Source organism: Budorcas taxicolor, chromosome X, assembly GCF_023091745.1.
Source record: "Budorcas taxicolor isolate Tak-1 chromosome X, Takin1.1, whole genome shotgun sequence".
Lineage (NCBI taxonomy): Eukaryota > Metazoa > Chordata > Mammalia > Artiodactyla > Bovidae > Budorcas > Budorcas taxicolor.
In genome coordinates this window covers 120713042-120732907 of record NC_068935.1, presented here as the reverse complement: position 1 = coordinate 120732907, position 19866 = coordinate 120713042, and the positions used below count along the sequence as shown (strand labels likewise).

The window sequence follows — 19866 nt, the reverse complement described above, 5'->3', positions numbered from 1 at the left end:
AAAATTAATACACAAAGATCACAATGTGTTACACTGTAGTTTTAAATCTCTTACTGAATTAAAAAAAAAACTATTTTGAGCACATACAATGTATATAAACAAAAATGGTTCCAAATGAAGCACACAGAAAATAAACTTGAAAAAAATTCTATGAAAAAATTTTCCATAGTCTAGTATAACAAAAATAAATCTCTTTCAGCAATTAAACCATAATTTTAAAAGGGAATGTACGTTAATCATGGATTTAAAATAACCTAAGTCAGAACTACAAATAAACAGAAGAGTTTTCTCATACATTCAGAACCCAAGCAATAACAACTATTCTTAAAGCTCAAAACTGATTACAGCTAACATCAGGTCAGACGTGACTCACGTGTGAAGCTGAACCCAGAATTAGTTCAAGTTAAGATTTCACAAATTTTCCAAAACATGAACTTTCATCTTGGCCTTGTGCTTTTACAATGAAGACCAAGGATATTCAATTGTTTGTTCCATCTTACTTTAACTAGGGCTGCTGCTGCTGCTAAGTCACTTCAGTCGTGTCTGACTCTGTGCGACCCCAAAGACGGCAGCCCACCAGGCTCCCCTGTCCTTGGCATTCTCCAGGCAAGAACACTGGAGTGGGCTTTAACTAGGGCTACGAAGTCATATCTAAGCAATTAAAGAGAACCACCACGGGAGTGTAAAAGCCTGATAGGGGTACCCTGTCTCAGTCTTTTTCAGCAAAAGACAACAATGAGGAAAATAATGAAGACATTATTGTTATTTTCTTTAAAGCAAGATAGCATACATATAAAACACTACACCAACTAATACACTAGAAAAAGAACCAAATGGCTCACCCAATTCCTAGTTTTCAAAAGTAAAATGATTAAAAATGATTTTTCAGATGTATAAAAATACTTTTACCCATATAACCATGGGAAACAAGATATCAAATTTGATTTTTAGAAACTAAAATGACAGGTGAGGTGAAATTGCTTACTCATGTCTGACTCTTTGCGACCCCATGGACTGTAGCCCACCAGGCTCCTCCATCCATGGAATTTTCCAGGCAAGAGTACTGGGGTGGGGTGCCATTTCCTTCTCCATGACAGGAGTCATATCTAAGCAATTAAAGAGAACCACCACGGGAGTGTAAAAGCCTGATAGGGGTACCCTGTCTCAGTCTATTTCAGCGAAAGACAACAATGAGGACCACTTAATAAAAAATCTGTCTCATATACGAAGAATATTAACCTGATTTCTAAAACCAATCCCAATGTTTTGCTTTAAAAAAAAACAAAACTACTTCTGTACCTGACTGTTTCTTAAACTCAAATGCCTCAAGCCGTGGAGTTTTAAAATCAGGTTTTTTTCAGTTGTCTATTTTAATCGCAAAAATGAAACAAGTCTTCACATTTCCATGATTTCGCGTTTCCATTTTACCATGATTTCGCATTTCCATTTTATGTTCAGTGGTGGCAGCAGCAAAAAAAAAAAAAGAGAAGAAAGAAAAAAAAAGTGAAACTCGAAACTTTTTACAACAGCCGTATAGAAGGCATTGCAATATTGCACCAACATCTAAGATCTGGCAAGTTTTGCCAGCGTAAATCTAGTATCAGATATAGACTCTACTCAGGATAAAATGGCATCAATTTGAATGATCCACTCCCTGGTTATTCTTGCTTAATTTTGACAACTATATGTTTTTCCTTTGAGTTGAAACAGTTGAAAGGTGCGGCGAATCCTAAAACACTTAAGAATGATTTTGAACAGTTATTCTTGATCCACTCTGAACTTGGAGGTTACTATCCTTCATGCTAGTAGCTTTCAGGAAATAAAAAAAAAGCTGAGGGCTTACATCCCCAGCGCCGCTAAATATTTTGTACTAAATAAACAAGAAGATATGACCAGTTAAGATTATAATTCTATTCCTTACCTCGAAGTCAAACTGAGCTCAAATTTTCCACAAGTTGCTACTTTCCGTTCAATAACAGATGCAGCAGCCTTATTGAATGCAAAGAATGGGAGTTGCACTTACTTTGAAGGGGCCTTTATTTAGGAGTCTGGTATTACCTAAGTTCTCTTTAAAAGTGCTTGCACGCTGCAGGGCCAGGCCTTGTCACATACCACTCCAATTTTCACTAAAAACAGGGTAACATTAAACAGACTGCAAAGAAAAACATTTTCAAAAAGAAGACATACATCGATAAGGAACACTAATGTTTACTTTTGAAAGTAAAACATAAAATGTTAGCTTTCATAAAACCATACGTTTCAGGAATATAAGGAGTTTGATTATTACTGAATCAGTATGGACTGAAGATAGGCTTCTCTGATACGAAACGAGGACTCCAGTTATTATCTTTCTAAAAATGTTAATACATGAAAAGACGTTACATCTAAAATACAACACGTATGGCAAACCGTGTGTGCAAGTGCACTAGCTTAAAAATATAGAATCCTAACCACGCATAAAAGGGGATGTGCCTTATATATTCATAAGATGTAAGCAAGTATGGATATGCTTTCACTAACACAATGCAGATAAGAGAAGGCAGCTTAGAAATAGTGTTTTGAATATAAAAAAGTTAATCTTGTAGAAAATTTATACTTTTGCATTTTCAGCAAAAAGCCATGCAAAAAGGTCAAGAGTTTTAAACTTAAATAATAAAATCAAAAAGTCTAACAGACTGAAATACACTGAAATAAATGTTAAAAAGATTTCAGCTAGAGATAGGAACTGAAATTACATCCAGTGACACTTATCAGGTCTTCTCTTAGAAGATGCATGATTCCTACACTGACATTTGAAAGAAATGTTTAAAGCATAACATCAACTTCCCAGATAAGTGAATTGTTCTATTAAACTGCTTCTGGAAGTAGTTTCAAGAGCTAGCGCTTACAACTGACTTATTGCATGAGTTTGAGGCCACTAAAAAGAAAAAAAAGGATGCTAGCACAGAATGAAAACATTTTTACGATATTAGACCAATGGCTTTGATAGTAAAACTGGTGAGGTTTTTCTTATGTTTTTTAATTAACTACTTTGTCACAAATGGATTTTGTTTGGCTTTTTTGAAGGGAGAAAGATGTCATCAGTTGCAACGTCTGACCTCATCCAGAATATATTCTGGAAAATGCAGGTTGCATACTTGTAAACCATCCAGCTTGCAGGGCATCCGCGGGTACTCATCTTCCTTCCACTTGTTTTCATCCGGATCAAAGGTGAGAATAGAATCGCTGTAATGACCGTTGTAGCAAAGGCCTCCAAGAACCATTATTTGTCTGTCCAGCACAGTCACACCATGGCCACTTCTACCAATTGGCATGGATGCCAAGATGGTCCACTGATCAGTCTCTGGGTTGTACACTTCTGTGGAAGGGCATCCCTGAGACTCGAAAGAGGCTCTCAAGATCACACAGACACCACCGAAGACATAGAGCTTGCCGTTGTAGGAGATCATCTTGTGAAAGCATCTGGCGTAGTTCATCTTGCTCTTGTTCTCCCAACAGTTGGTAACCACTTGCGTTCTCCTGGTGCGCTGCTCTACGGTCCCTTCTTTGCTGGGGTCAAACACGCATACCTGCTTGGACGTGGACGATGAGGTGATTCCACCAGTGATGAACAACTTGTTATTAAGCACTGTCCCCTCATGTCCGTATTTGTTAACTGGATAAGGATCCACAAATTCCCATTTATCGTTGGTGATGTCGTATCTCTCAGTTGAATAGAAAGTCTCATCTCTGGTTCTGCCTGCTACAGCGTAAATAAACTTCCCAATAACACCAACTGCGAATTCTGAACGTGGCACAGACATGTCTGCCATCCGGAGCCAAGAGTTTTGTCTTGGGTCATATCTAAACACTTTGGAAGAAGCATGGAATTCGCCATCTGGGCCCAGCTCTTCCCCACCCAACAAGAACACGAAGTTATTGACGATGGCAAGGCAGTCTGGACGCAGAGGTACTTGTGGGCCCTCTAGTTCCCACCAGACTCTTGGTTTCTTTAAGAGAAGTATTTTACTGTTAACCATGCTATGTCCAATCATGCCTCGGAATACTGTAGTTTGGGGTTTGGCAGAGCGAATGCGGCTTGATTTCATATCCAACAGAGGCTGCTGGTGAATGTTCTGAAAGTAATTCAATGCTTGGTCAACTTCATAGCGCAGCTGTCTAGAGTATCTGTAAAATTCTGATGTCTTAACCTAAGAATACAAGTAAAAGAATTTAACAAAAAAAAAAAGAAAAGAGAAAAGAACATCAATGGCAAAATATCAAAACCCACTAAGATTAGCTTATGATTTTAAGCTACACTCCTAAAACTGATTTCCTGTTAAGATCATATACTTTCTATTTTTAACAAATCTCTTATATTTGTTTTTATAATTTGTATTTGTAGTAATTAATGCACATTCCCAATCTTTTTCAAGTAAACAAGTTATTCTCTAGGCACAAGCTAAATTCCTCTAACAAAATGTTATTAGTCACCTATGTCAGGCCCTGGGCTACAAGTGGTGGCTATAGAAGGACAAGCAGAGGTTTCACAGCAGAGGAAACCTTGGCCATGGTTTTCTTAACCATAAGAAACACTGTAAGAACAATCATGACTGAATAATCTCAGCAATTAAGTTAGTGAGTGGGTAAAAATTTAAAGACACAGAAAAATCCTCAGTTGGTTTTAGACATAAAATCTTGGTCTAGTATCATCAACTCCTACAGTAATAGTTCAGTTGACAACAAAAGGTCAAACTTTTTCCTTTGTTTTTGGAGTTGGAACTACCTAATTATGATTGCTAAGATCTTATGAAATTTTTAAGTATTATGCTAACTACTGTGGGGAGATTTTTTTAAAAAGCAGAAGATGTGGTCCATTCACTCAAAGAACTTAGAATATATTGGGGGAAATAAAATGAGGCAATTGACAGCTAAGTATGAAGCTGTGTAGCACACCTGAGGGCTATAGAACGTCAGATAAAGAAAATATCAAACTGGTCCAAAACATCTAGGGGATATTTTGTCAGGGGTAGGAAGTTGGAAACCAAGCAGAAATAGCCTGTATCATAATGACAAGGATGAGGTAAGAGGGTTAGGATTTGGATGGTTACCATTTAGATGGTAGAATTAGACACTGTGGAGATAAAATTGACAGAACTGTGTGGCTGATCTGAAATAGCGATAAGATGAAGAAATGAGGACTCAAATGTGATTTGAGGATTTAGAAGTAGGTGATAGGGTGAGTGGTACTGATAAGAGAAACAAGGAAGCTGGCTTGGGAGAGGCATTCAACTTCACTGGTGATGAATGTGAATTGCTAGTAGGATGCTGAGGTGGAGATGTCTAGGAACCTGTTGGAAATCTGGGATGACAGCTTGGGAGGGAGTCAAAACCAGGCATATGTATTTATGAACTTGCTTTCCTTCTTTGCATCTCTCCTTTTTCTTCCCTTCTATCTTTCTCATTCGCCTCCCACCGTAGTCCAAAAAAAACGTATCTGAAACAGAAAGCACTACAGATGTTTACTTGTAGTATTTTGATAACTGTATTTCAGTATAGTTGGTTTCCTTTGTAATCCTAAGCATTTTATGTACTGAAAATCACTATTCTGGGTGGGTGGGTGGGGGGGGTCCTTCCATGGGTCTTGCCAGACTAGCCAAGGGGTAAATGGCACAAAAAAGACTGAGAACTCTATGTCTTTGTAAAACAGAGAAAACTGACATTACTGCTGCAACGGGTGCTTTCTGTGTGCATCTCATGTTAAATTATTCCTCCTCTGAGAGAGTGATAACTAGTCTCCTAGTGAGAAAACTGAGGCTTAGAATATTAAGTGACTTGCCCAAATTATTTACATGACTAAAACTAGGAGAGCTGGGAACTGAACCTTCAACCAGGACAGTCTTATTCCAAGGCTCAATTTCTAGTATGTTATAACACTGCTTCCATCACTCTTTAGAAAACTCTAAATGACACACTTATTAATAAAAAAGAAACACTTAACATGTTTCAATGAATTAGTCTAATGATCCCTCTAAGAGAAAAGAGTAAATAATAATGGTAAACAATTTCAGTAAAGAGAAAAATGATTAAGCTCTGAGGTCTTATCCTCTACTACTTTTACTTTACATATAAACAGTTAAAACAGACTATTTGTTACCACGGAATGATCACAATATATTTTCTAAAAGGCAACAGTACTCTGGTATCCCATTTAAATAAAATTTTGTGTATGTTTGCTTGTGTTAATAGTGATTATTTCTGGTATTCCAGATTTTTGTATTCTTTTTCATGTGTCACATTTAGAGTCTTGTCATTCAAACAATGGGTCTCCTAAAACCATCATAAATGTCTTATTAGTTAAAAAAAAAAAAAGACATCTTTTCAAATCTTCATTTTCCATTTGTTTCTTCTATGAACAAATAGTGTACCTCACCCATTTTTCTCATCTTTTTCTTATGATTTCTAAGAGCTACAAGGCAATATCCTAGAAATCAACAAGAAACATAAACCTCAAATTAAATATTTAAGTACCTACTGTGCACAGCCAGTAGACTGACAGTTACACAGGTTTTAAAGTAATAGAATCAGCATAGTAATTCAGAACCGCATCTAACAGCCCAGTACGGTGATTAAGAATTTGATTTAGGAAATATCTGACTTTCCCACTCACAAGCTGTGTGATTCGGGGCAAGTGACTAAACATTCTTAAACCTATTTTCTCATCTGTATTATTGGGACAACAATATCACCTAAACCTCATAACCCTAAGATAGGAGATGGGCAAGATGACCCTATGTGGAAAGTACTTAGTATGGTGCCTGTCATGTGGCTGTCTAGAAAACATTACAGCTGCTATTAGCTATTATTACTGACTAGGGGACATCTGTTTAAGTATCACTCAGTTTACATTAGTGCATCTGATGATGTGCTTTTGGTTTGTGTACAAATTCAGTCTTCCAGAAACTGGAGGAGAAATTAGAAAAACTGGTACTTTGTACCTAATCTTCACCAGGAAAGCATGACTTGTGACATGCAAGTAGGAGGAAGCTTTAAAGGAAGCAGCCGTATTGTCTGTGAGATCAAGAAAGAAAAGGAAGGGGAATGCTGCCCATATTGGATAGTCAGATTTCAAGATTTTCAAAGGAAAATTAGGATCAATTCCAAGATCAGAAACTGTAAAGAAGCTTGAAGAAGCTTGGAGGCTCTCAAAAGTATAATGCTGACTGCATAACTGCAAAACACACTGATGAGGGGAAGAAAAGGAGAAAGCATCTAAAAAATCTGATGTGCTGCACAGAGAGCTTTCTGGAATTCAGATGTTAAAAAACCATTTACAACAGATGGTAAAAAAACAAAACAAAACAGGCATATAAACCAAGTATTATGAAGAATGAAATGGAGCTGTTAAGAATATTGTGAACAAAGCTAAAGCCTAAGGATGAATTGTGACTTTACAAAGTGCCAGATAGTGAATAAATGGCATTTTAGAGGCTAAAGTTAAAAAAAAAAAAAAGTAGAGGAAAAAGTGAATTACCCCTGGGTGACATGGTTAATGTAGTATTTACAAAGATAAAGAGAAACAGCCTCCTATCTTATTTCCATTCTCGGCTAAGAATATTATATTCTTTCCAATCTGAAGATCAAACATAATGACTAAGAAGAAACTTAAATCCAAGATGGCTGAGAAAAAAAAGAAAAACCAGCTAGATATTCTCACCGAGTTCAAGTCATTTGATCTCGCAAATCACGTCCTGGGATCCTAGGAGGCTTCGCAGATAAGGCTGCTTAATTGCTTTCTGTAATCTGTGTGGAATCATGAAAAATGGGAGAGCACTAGAAACCAGACAGATTTTTGAACTACAGACTGGTTAGCTAGAGGCTGATCCTGAACTGTGAAAAACTGTTAGCACTTGCATATAAGAAAGCACTACAAACCAGGAAGCAACACAGACTCACCAAGTAATGCCAAGACTGACCATTTCTGGTTTAATATTTGATGCTGTAACAACACTGATAGAGAATGAGACAACTTATGACTTTGGCAAAGTAATCAACAATGCCTAATCATAAACAACAGAAACACTAGGGACCCATGAAACACCCGAAGTTCCAACAATGACTGTGTTAATTCATTTGGGGTGGGAGGTGGGAAGTCCACAGCTTTTATCAAGTGCTCCAGGGATCCACAAACTTCAAACGTAAAGCTTTTAACTGATTACCCTCACTATGAACCAAAAATGTGATATGACAGTCTTCAGAACTAATAAAATTGTGGACCAAGTTAAAAGAACAGACCACCTCACCCTCTCTGTTCAGGTGAAACCACAACTAAGACAGTGCTCAATTCCACCACTGTACTTTAGATGACAAAGTGGATCATGTCCAGAAGACAGCAAAGGGATCCAAATCACAGCAAGAGTGGTCAGACTACAGATGTTTCAATTCAACAGAAGACGCAGGAGAAAGATGGCACCTGTTTTCAAGACTAGTAAGTAGAGGCTAAAGGTTTTAGGCCAATATAAGGAAAAGCTTTGTAATCAGGACTGACAGCTTAATGGATGTTCACTGCCTTATTATTTGTAAGAGCACAAAAACTGGGCATAACTCACATATCAATATGAAACTGGCTGAACAAACTCTCTTATATAACATATGCAATCAAAAAGAATGAGATTAATCCATATGTAGTAACACAGACATTTAAAATGTCAAATGACAAAACTTGCAGAGCTGTATACATAATATTCTCAAAAAATAAAAAAGGACTCGGTAGTCTATGCAGGGGGAAAATGTGCTTAATATATGTACAACATATAGTTACTAATGAGCTCATGAGGGACTTGGCTTTTCACAAGGGCTCTAATCAAAAGGATACAGGTGCATGTTCCCAAAGTCAAGAGCAGTATACCTCTAAGCATACTGCCACTGAAGGAACTTCAGGTGTGACCACCTATCCAGTGTTTCAGGAGAACTAGGCACCATGGCCTGTAATGGCATTCCAACTTCCAACCCCAGGTTCCTGCAGATCACATCGAACGGGACCAGCTTAATGGCTTCCTACAGTCTATTTCCTAGTCTGTCTTTGTTTATACCCAATCTTCTGGCCCCTTTGTCCTCTCCCTATTCATTCTATTGTGCTTCTTTGGTATCTGGGTTCCAATGGGTTTACAAGCGTCACTTTCGCACTATGTTGAAGTCCCAGTCAAAGTTACACCTTTACCCAGTTTGTTCTACCTCTAAGTCCACCATAATGGAAGTTGTGCCTTTGAGATAGCTGTTATACCATAAGAGATCTTCTAACCAAAGAAGTTTAGCTCATAACTTCTCTCTGCCAAGGACAGAAGTTCTAGATTTACCTTGCCCTTTTCTCCGGGCTACTTACTGCTGCAATTTTACTCTAAAACCACACAAAATCCATAAGCATAACTAGCTTCTCCTTTCATGGCAGAAACAGGAAATTAATGCCTCTCTGATAATCTTAGACAAAGTTATTACACTCTGCTTTAGAACAGAAAGCATAGGGCCAAAACCTTAAAACCTTCTCCATGAATGCAATCACTTAAAACACATTAATGAAGGGGACTATCCAAAAAGAAATGTGTGGCTCACCTTTTCACAGAGAAAGCATTTCTCTCATCATTGGCTCCTCATATAACAGTTTACCTATTTGTATATCAGGTGCTCTCAAAAGAATATGGGAAGGACGACACTTCTTTCATGTTCTGAACTACTTTCCTTATCCTTTCTAGGATTTAAAAAGCTGTCTTATTTTGAAACTTGGAAAGAATATATTATCACTTTTCATGCTTTGACACTTTAAAAATTGTATTATGAAAAGCATTTTGAAATGAAAGTATTTTCAGTTCAGTTCAGTCGCTCAGTCGTGTCCGACTCTTTGCGACCCCAGGCCTCCCTGTCCATCACCAACTCCCAGAGTTCACTCGAACTCATGTCCATCGAGTTGGTGATGCCATCCAGCCATCTCATCCTCTGTTGTCCCCTTCTCCTCCTGCCCCCAATCCCTCCCAGCATCAGTCTTTTCCAATGAGTCAACTCTTCGCATCAGGTGGCCAAAGCATTGGAGTTTCAGCCTCAGCATCAGTCCTTCCAATGAACATCCAGGACTGGTCTCCTTTAGGATGGACTGGTTGGATCTCCTTGCTATCCAAGGGACTCTCAAGAGTCTTCTCCAACACCACAGTTCAAAAGCATCAATTCTTCAGCACTCAGCTTTCTTCAAAGTCCACCTCTCACGTCCATACATGACCACTGGAAAAACCATAGCCTTGACTACACGGACCTTTGTTGGCAAAGTAATGTCTCTGCTTTTGAATATGCTATCTAGGTTGGTCATAGCTTTCCTTCCAAGGAGTAAGCGTCTTTTAATTTCATGGCTGCAATCACCATCTGCCGTGATTTTGGAATAACTCTTAAAAACAGTGATCTAAAAATTCTGAATTGGCCATTTCCTCCTCTAATAATCTTTTAGTTTAATGTAATTGTGTGCATGCACATAGAGAAAATGTGAGAAATTAATAATTTTAAGTGTGGTTCCTAGAAATATATTTATTAAGTCAAAGAATTATTAGCTAGCCATTACCCTTGGGTAAAAATTCCATGATTCTCCCCTCACTGTCAAAATGTTGTATAATCCACTTATTAAGTTTTTAACTTTTAAAGGTAATTTGTTTATACTATTCTTAATTTTGAAAGAATTAAAATGAAACAGGCAATACAATTAAAACAGGCATTTCCATAGAGCTTACTACTATTTTTTATTAAAAATCTACAATTTAAAAATATCTACTAAAAAGGGGTACAGTCTAAAAAATTAGTTTACGTTTTTAGCCAACTAATTTAAGGTATTATCAGCTGTTTCACCTTCTGATAGGATTTTTTAAATGCCCAATACACTTATACTAAACGAAAACAAAATGTCTTTTATCAGTTTATCCAGTTGTGGGGAGGTAGAAGGGGTGGGGACTGAGGGTTAGAATAATCTCTGAACTCAAGATCCCAGGTCTAAGACTTGACACTGTGCACAGGCCACTGTGTGACCATGGACAAGCCTCCAGTTTAGGTATTTTCCCATTATAAAAAGGAATACGCTGCATGAACAGATATGTCTCCGGCCCTTCCCACATTCACAACTACTAACCTAAATTTTGGAATGATGTCATGTAGAAGGAAGGTTGAGTCCTGGCTGTCAATTTTATCATCCTTTCTACATGATCGAATATTCTCCAATACCCAGAAATAAAGCAGTGACTGTCAGGGAACTTTAGTGGGAAAACAAATTATGTCTTTGGGAACCACAGCTACATTTGATACTGATTTTTATATTCAGTAAAATGTGGAAATCTTTATATGTTATACTGCAAAAGCATCTATCCTGATATCCGAAGTCTATTTATAAAATCATGCTCAGAACTGAAGTTGATCCTGATTTATGTGAAACAAAATCATCACAAAAAAGTTAGCTGCAAAAGGCCTTTAATTAATCCCTTTGTCCTGAAAAACTGAATAATGACCAGGGATAAGGCTATTTTAAAAATATCAGTTCCTGCTAAGCACAAATCCTCTTAGTAATACTGTAATTGCAGTCAAATGCCAAACGGTAAAGGCAAACTTTAAAAAGGATTTACCCATCCTGTCTTCTCCAAGCAGGCAGGAGTCTAAAATATTGACAGAGCTTCGGAAGGCAAGCGACCAGGGCAAATGGGAGCAAGGGAGAGGACTCCCTGAGGACAATATTCTAATAAGAGTTTCAGCACAATCTGGTGAGTCCTCTTATCTGCTCAACTTTTCTATACAGTGAAAAATGCTTAACTCAAAAATAAATGTGTTTCAGATGTATAAAACAAATTATGGTTACCAAGAGGGTAGATGGGCAATAAACTGGGACATTGGGATTGACATATACACACTATAGCACAGGGAACTCTACTCAATACTCTATAATGACCTATATGGGAAAAGAATCTAAAAAGGAGTGGATACATGAATATGTATAACTGATTCATTTTGCTATACAGCAGAAACTAATACAACACTGTAAATCAACTATACTCCAAAAAATTAATTATAAATAAATGTGCTTACAAAACTCTCTGGTGGCCCAGTTGTGAGGACTTGGAGCTTCTGCTGCCAAGGGCCTAGGATCAATCCCTAGTCAGGGAACTAAGATGCCACAAGCCCCACTGTGCGGCCAAATAAATAAATGTGCTTAGAAAGTTTAATTTTCTTCCAATTTTCACGCAACAGTAATAGAGCACCACTAGAAATTAGAGTACACAAGCCTAAAGGTAGAAAATTTTGAAAGATTTAAGAACATCTTATCATTTGCTTATACTAATATTTAGAGAATACAACTAAGTTCTAGAATTCACATTTTTTTACACACTTTTTTCCTATTTATGGAAATACTCTCAACTATGAAAATATCTTATTTATAAATACGGACGAGAAGAAGAAAGTCAAAAGTTTAATCCTAAAACTAACTTCTGAATGAGCAAGGCTTATCTATGACACAGAACATTTTCTGGGCAAATATTACATTTGAGAATTAAAAGTTTAAAGCCTAAAATCTTAATATGTCCCTATGTTTCCTTTCCTGCTCCTAACTTTTTCTCCAGTCACTTTCTGACTTCTCTGATCCTTTTCAATTTGTTTATCATGGTTTTTTCCCCCCTTAATTTTTCCCAGTTCATTAAAAAAATTTTCTCCTTTTACAGGTAAACATGCTATCCCCATTCCATGTCTTCCTTTCCTTTTACTACAGTTAATTTCCAATTCTGTGCTTTTGTTTTCATCTCCCTTTTATTTAAAAGGAAAATTAGCACATAAGGTTGAATCTTTTTAACTCCAATTTTAGTAGGCTCCTGTCAGCTTAAGATAGTCTCTTTCAGGGGATGAACACCAGTCAACACCTAGACTACCAGCACTCTCCAGGAACCTGAACCTGGAGTGAATGTAAATCAAAGGTGGAAAATAAGAACATTCCTATCTATACACAAAGGGCAGAAGACTTGAGAAAAATACCCTGGGTAATTTTTAAAGAACTGTACGCGTATTAATTACAATCATCCAAGTCCAAGGAGCTGGAAGGGAGAGGTCGGCAAAAAGGAAACAAGTAGAAAAAGATTTTAAATTAACTGAGAAAGTATGCTTAACCCATTGACCTAGTTTCAAACAAAAACCTGCTAATCTTGTGCTTTCACTCCAAGGGGCAAGTGAGCTGATTGTTGACTTAAGTAATTTCAAGTTTATAGCTATGTAAGTCCTGTTAATATATGAAGGGGATTTTAAACTTTTTCAAAAACAACTCAAGCTTATTAGAAATTCTAATCAAAGTTCACACTTGAAATCCAGGTTATTATCTTTTTAAAATATTTTTACTGTCAAATACAGCACTGCTGTTTCTTTTAAAACTGTGAGGGTGAGAAGGAAATTTATTTTTCCCCTAGATTTGTCTGATTGTAGCTTAACTCATTAGAAGTAATTACTTTTTTTGAATTTTTGGGCAAACTGTGCTAACACCAGAGTTATTGGTTTGGTTTCCGGACAGAAATTTTGGATTGGTCAAGTCCGGATTAGTCAAAACATGTGCCTAAATGAAAGAATTCTGAAGGGTGCATACCACCTACACTTTTTATAGATGTGTCCTTGCTAAAAGCAAATGGAATAAAGTAGAATTAATCTATATCATCTATCAAGGCAATTGTTGTGCCTCAATTAACCAGAATATCACACCACCCAAACATGACACATTAATGTCACTTATGTGTCACAGTCCATTGTTAATGCTATATAAACCAACTATGCTGATAGGGAAATATTTGGAAGATTATCAGTGCTTTGTGAAGACCAGTTCTGAGAGCTACCATGTTCTTAGGAAGGTATTATAAGGGTCTAAGTAAGGTAAACTTGTAATACTTAAATTCTATCAGTTTCAAGGCGAGTCCAGGACACCTGCCTTATCCCCATTTCACCGTGTAGCTTTTAAAGTCACACATTCTGCTCCTTAAGTAAAAGACATTTTTAAAAAAGTGTTAGCATTTCTAAGCATAAAATTTCACTCTGATCCTAGGATTAATATTCACTAATAATGAATTTATCTTTTAATGGACTATCAAAATTATCTCAAGCCTGTAAATATCCTTATAACAACAAATTTTATCAAATGTAGATATGATTTGTTAAATCCAAATACAGTCTCAGTGAAGAATTAACATCTTTTCTCATTAAAACATTAGTTTTGCTCTTCAAAGGTTTATATAAACTCAATTTGGAGGGATATGGTGAATTACATTTAACAGATCAGAGGGAAAAAGCACATTAGGTATCTGAATATCATAAACTAGATTATAAAACAAAATATTTGAAATAAAGCAGAATTCATCTATATAACCTGATTCTATTTTTTTCTGAAAAATTTTAAGATTTTATGATTATGATTAATACAATTTCTAAGGACATCATTGGTATGCTAAATCTTACTTTATGCATATTTATGATATGGAAGATAAATCAATATATGGGTATTTTAATGACTAACGTAACAAATTTTCTAAAAAGATCTCTTCTGTACAAAACAGTACATATGCCTTTTGCCAAATATATGTTAACTTCATAAAATGTTTTTGATAAAGCAATAATTGTTTCTTAAAAACTAAAAGACCAAAGAGAACAAAGTTTAAAACTATTTAAATCTTCATATCACTGAAATTCAGAATGACAAATGTTAGGCCTAATCTCTGTCAACAGATGCAATGGCCATTATGTAAAAACTGAAATTGATGTCTAGTATTAAAACTGGGAATCCACTATAGATAAAACGAATCATAAGAACTCCTTAACAACTGTATCAAAAGGACAAGATCCTTAAATTTATTTTCAGCTTTCCTTGATTATACAGTAAAAACTCCAGAATTGAGCTTTCATATCTTATTCCCATATCTTGTACTTTTTTCAGTACCATTAAAATTTTAAGGCTATGTTTCATTCATGCAAACATGTTAGGATTTTCACAACTCTGTACCAACTTTTAAGCCACCCAAGCAGGGCCACAGGGGTAACTACGTGCTTCCTGCACCACAGAATCCTTTCCTCTCCCTACTCCAGTAGCTCGAACTGAGAAGCAAGCAGACCTGGGTTCCAGTCTGGACAGTGCCGCCTACTCTGGGTAAGACTCCCAGACCATTCTGAGCCTGTTTTCCTAGCTACAAAACAGAGAGAACCTATTGACTTTGCCTTTGTGTAGAGCACTCGGTGCATGGCCTGGCATGTATGTGTAAGGTGTTCAGATTAGGACAATTACTGCCTTGAAGGAACTTGGTGTGGAAATCTGGAAGTCTTGGTCTTCTGGGTGAAGATCCTATCCCAGAGTATTCAGTACAGAAGTTAAAGACAGTTTGTTTTCAGCTAGGGAGAAATTCTAGTAGAGGACTAGGGGCAAAGAATAAACCTAAAGACTTTGGCAGACCTACAGGGCATGATCCAGGTCCCTGGAATCAGGGGGGGCTCTTTCTCTGAGAGAGGCAGAATGACCCCTTACAAAGCCACTGCTCAGATCTGAGTTACTACCCAAGGAAGAATTAAAATCTCTCAAGATTCCTTCACCAAGTTCTGTTCAATCACTTTTGAATTGTCCTGAGGCCAGGGGAAGGATTCAAAGAGATGCTATTCTCAAGTTATCTGCATCAGCCACTCCATAGAATAATTAGATAAGTTAAGTTATCTGTTCATTGAACACTAAACCTAACAGAACATTTCTAAAGGCTAGAACTCCAGGAGAGGGGTTAAATATGTGAGAAAGGCTGTTTAATGTATGCACCTTTAGAGTTTCTAAAGCACAATTTAACTCCTTGAACTTCTAGAGCAGCTTGGTGCAACAGAAGATAATCTGAGCCACAAATGTGAGCCAGAGATATAATTTTTATACTTTCTATCAGCCATATTTTAAGAAATAAAAAGGTAAAATTGACCTCAATAATCTATTTTGTTTAATCCAATATATCCAAAATATCATTTCAACATATAATCAATATAAAAGTTAGTAATGAGGTAATTTATATCCTTTTTGTCATCTTTTAATCTTTGAAATCTCAAATGAGATATGTCACATTTCAAGTATTCAAAAGCCACAAGCAGTGACTGTACTGAACAGAGCAGTTCTAGAGTTATAAATATACAACTTTTTTAAGTAAGAAAGAATAATCTTTTGACACTTTAGCTAGTTTCAGTTTCTATAAATTGAATGGAAGAGTTCCAAATTTTTTAAAGGGAGGGGAACTTTATGAATGTAAAAGAAACCTAACACAGAATAGTGTGAATGAAGTCCTTGACGATTTGGGGCTACTTAGCCTCCTAATACAAAAAAGAATGGTAAATTCTAAGTTTGATCAGAGGTGCTAAGCGGTTTTCCAAGACTTTCTCTAGCATTACAACCATATTTTCCTGTTGAAAATACAGGATGCTAGATGTTAGATGTGTTAATAGGAAATATAAGGAAAAGAGCAACTAAGTTAACACCAACACAAGGAAATCTGATAAATTCAGAATGTGGGGACACACTAAGAAAATTGCTAATTTGATTTTTCTCAAAAAAAAAAGTGGGGGACTGTTTTAGATTAAGAAAGATTAAAAAGACATGATAACTAAAAGCAATGCATAAACCATGACTGGATTCTAGGGCATCTGGGGGACAACTTTCAATATTAACTAGCTATTATTTGATACTAGGGTCTTACTGTTAATTTCCCTGGGTGGAATGTATTGAACTTGAGTAGGAAAACATCCTTATTCTTAGAAGAGTTATGTTAATAAGTATTAAGAGACAAGATGTTGTATTTTTTACTTATTCTCCAAGATTCAGCAAAAGAAAATCTATATAGAGAAAATATGGTAAAATGTTAACAGTTCTTGAATCTAGGTGATAGTTACATAGCTATTCGTTATACTATTCTTTCAACTTTTTCTATGTTTGAGTATCCTCATCATAAACAAGAAAAAGAAGGCACCATTCCAGATTAAGAGAGAGACATCATAACTAATGTGCTATATGAATCTTGATTAAATCTTCAAAAAACAGCTTAAAAAGACATCTTGGAGATAACTGAGAATAACAAAATAAACTGGGATATTACATATTAAGGAAAGACTGTTAATTTCAATAATGGTATTATGGTTGTGTAGAATCACCTCTCTCTTGCAACTCAGCACTAAAAAATCATTTACTGCTATCAATTATCCATCATAATGTCTTACAAGAGGGAAAATTTTATTTTATTTTCTATTTCACGAGCACCTCCATCTAAACTGAAGTTGGGGAGGGCAAGGTTGTTTGCTTTAGTAGTGGGAAAGCATCTGCATCTAACATGTAAAGACAAAACAGGATTCCCTAGGAAAAGAAGGCAATAAAAACAATAAGGAAAAAAATCAAAACAGCAGAGAAAAATGATTTGCACTGCTGACATGGGGCTGATTATCACTGAACAAAAAGTAATTAAAAAGTGTATTCTTTAGTTTCAATTATGTCTGCCATATCAGTACATTCTGAGAATAAAGATAAAATCCCACAAAATTGAGTTATCTATTGAAAGTATAAGTTAATGATATTTCACACCATTTCAGAGGGGGAAAAAGACACATCCCAGGCGGCTGAGTGTTGTTTGAAGGCACAAATTTGCTTATTTTTCAAATGGTATAAACAACCCTTCTTTGCAAATATTGTTATTTTTATCACCAGGTCTGGTAACTAAAACTGAAGAACTACCTAACATGAAGGGTGTCAACCAAAGATTTAAGTATGCTTTCTAGAAAGAAGAAAAGATGCAAGAGGTAAATGGAGCCCCAGAGGTAACTATGTGATTAGAAACCAATTAAGTTAAGCAATTACCGAAAATGCTTTCTCTCCTTTGGGCAAGAAAGGATCACAACTGAGACTGGTAAAAAATGAAAAATGCTTACATGCAAAAAGGCCAAGGCTGTTTTGGAGAAAGATAATTTTAAGATAACAGAACTATTACATGGGGAAAGGTACACAGGAATGTTTGATCAATGTAGATAGAAGATTTATAGTCTTATTTGCTTTGAAATGCCAAAAACAACTGTTTTGGAGAAATATGTTTTCATGGTTAAATGTAGTTAGTATTCACAGTGCGGGTCAGGGGGGTGGCAGGGAATGGACAAAGAGGGGGATGCAGAACTAGGTAAGAGAAGGGAAGAAAATCACCACCAAGGCCTACTGCTTTTCAAGATCTATTTTCTGTTCTTCCTTACTACATTTTAGAGGAATAAGAGGTTGTGTTAATGTTTAACATTCAGAACTATAAAACTCCTCTCGACTCTAATTTCAGCATGTATCACTTAAATTAATTTTTAAAAAGAGAGCTAGACTGACCCAGTTCAGATTTAATTACTCTGTGAAAAGAATGAGAAGCTAAAGCAAACTTACAATCTTTTAGATTAAATAATTATACTTCAACTTTAAAAGTACCTTCTAAGTGAAACTACTCTACCACCTACCTGGTCCATCTTTTACCCACAAAATGTGTTTTTAAAAAACCTAAATACACAAGCTGCAACAAATTAGGCTTTTTATGTGTAACTATTCTTAAAAACTATTTAAGTATTCTTAAAACTATTTAACTATTTAACTTAAAACTATTTAACTATTCTTAAAAACTATTTGGCTCAAACCAAGCCTGGGAATCTTATCTCTAAAGACATACTGTTTTATTAGCTAAATGATGAGTTTTGTCTATTTCTTTCAAATGCACCAACCTTTTCAAAAACGCTGGATGGGGTCATCAGACAAAATCTGATGTTCTGAATGATGGTATCGGTATGTCTCCAGCGTCTTCTATCATGCCGCAGCCAAGACTGCACAGCCTCGTACAGCTCTATTTCTGGGAATCTGCTCAGATGATCATTATCCAAGTAAGACATGAGCTTCTCAAAGCTCAGGTAAGACAGGAAGTCAGGCCTGGACATGAGTGGTACAAAGTTGTCTAGCAGAAAAGTATCCAACTTCTCCCTGACTCCTTCGATGTTTACACCAAAATCATCTAAGAGTCTCATAATTTCTGCACAATTTTCTAAGCAGATTTTTGCTAACAGGAAAGAACAGCAGAACTTCACCACCTCTATAAGTTGAACATACATGGCAGCCTGAAGAATCTCGTGAACTGTGCTCATACTCAGTTCTATAGTTCCATAGTACATAAACTGAAGGACGTGGCTGAAGCCTGTAGCAGTTAGACCTTTTAAGTGAATTTTGTTCTGATCTCGCTCCCTCATGTCTGCAGTAAACATAATTCTGAAGTAATCACTCTGGGTAGCCAAGAGTGCTTTATGGGCCTGGAACTGATGGTCTTCAATAACCAGAGTGACATCAAGAAGCAACCCCTCCTCATACAGTGCTCTGAACCCAGCAGAGACACTGGTGTCATGGATGGAGGAACAGAATCCTTCCATGTCCCCTGCCATGGATCACCTGGAAAAAAAGTAATCAAAGAAAACTGTGTTAATCATTTCCATGCATTCTAAAGACATTATTAACTTAGAACTTAAACAATTTTTAAAATTATCTCAATTCTACTGTGTTAAGTCTCACATATACAAACCCTTTGGGAGAAGACAACTTAAAGATTTGCAGGTTAATATTTTTGGCTTCCCTACCTGGTGAAAAAAATCTATTAAATATCTATTCAACAACAGTAATTAACTTACAAATATATGCCAATCACAGTGACTTTACACTGTTTACCAAATATATTTAAACATGTCCTCAAATCATCAACCAAAAAGAATTTCTTATCCAAATGCTAAATCATGAGACAAAAAAGAAATTAAACCAAAAAGTATACTGTTGACCTTGAAACT

At 36.2% G+C, this 19866-nt stretch overlaps 1 protein-coding gene across 1 annotated transcript; it reads right to left on the bottom strand.

The window, feature by feature from the left end:
- Positions 1 to 3026: 3026 nt before the first annotated feature.
- KLHL15 (kelch like family member 15) lies at positions 3027 to 19471 on the bottom strand. Its single transcript, XM_052663579.1, has 2 exons — positions 18766 to 19471; positions 3027 to 4190 (listed from the first exon to the last, which is right to left on the bottom strand). Exons 1-2 carry the CDS (start codon positions 19468 to 19470, stop codon positions 3081 to 3083), a joined length of 1815 nt encoding a protein of 604 aa, XP_052519539.1. The 5' UTR covers position 19471; the 3' UTR covers positions 3027 to 3080.
- Between the last annotated feature and the right edge of the window lie 395 nt (positions 19472 to 19866).

Bases quoted from the DNA above. Each gene is read 5' to 3' on its own strand.
- KLHL15 (XM_052663579.1), bottom strand. From the start codon at position 19,470: ATGGCAGGGGACATGGAAGGATTCTGTTCCTCCATCCATGACACCAGT. The intron at 4,191-18,765 runs GTTGGTGCATTT...TTGTATTCTTAG, and splicing joins CATCCAGCGTTTTTGAAAAG to GTTAAGACATCAGAATTTTA.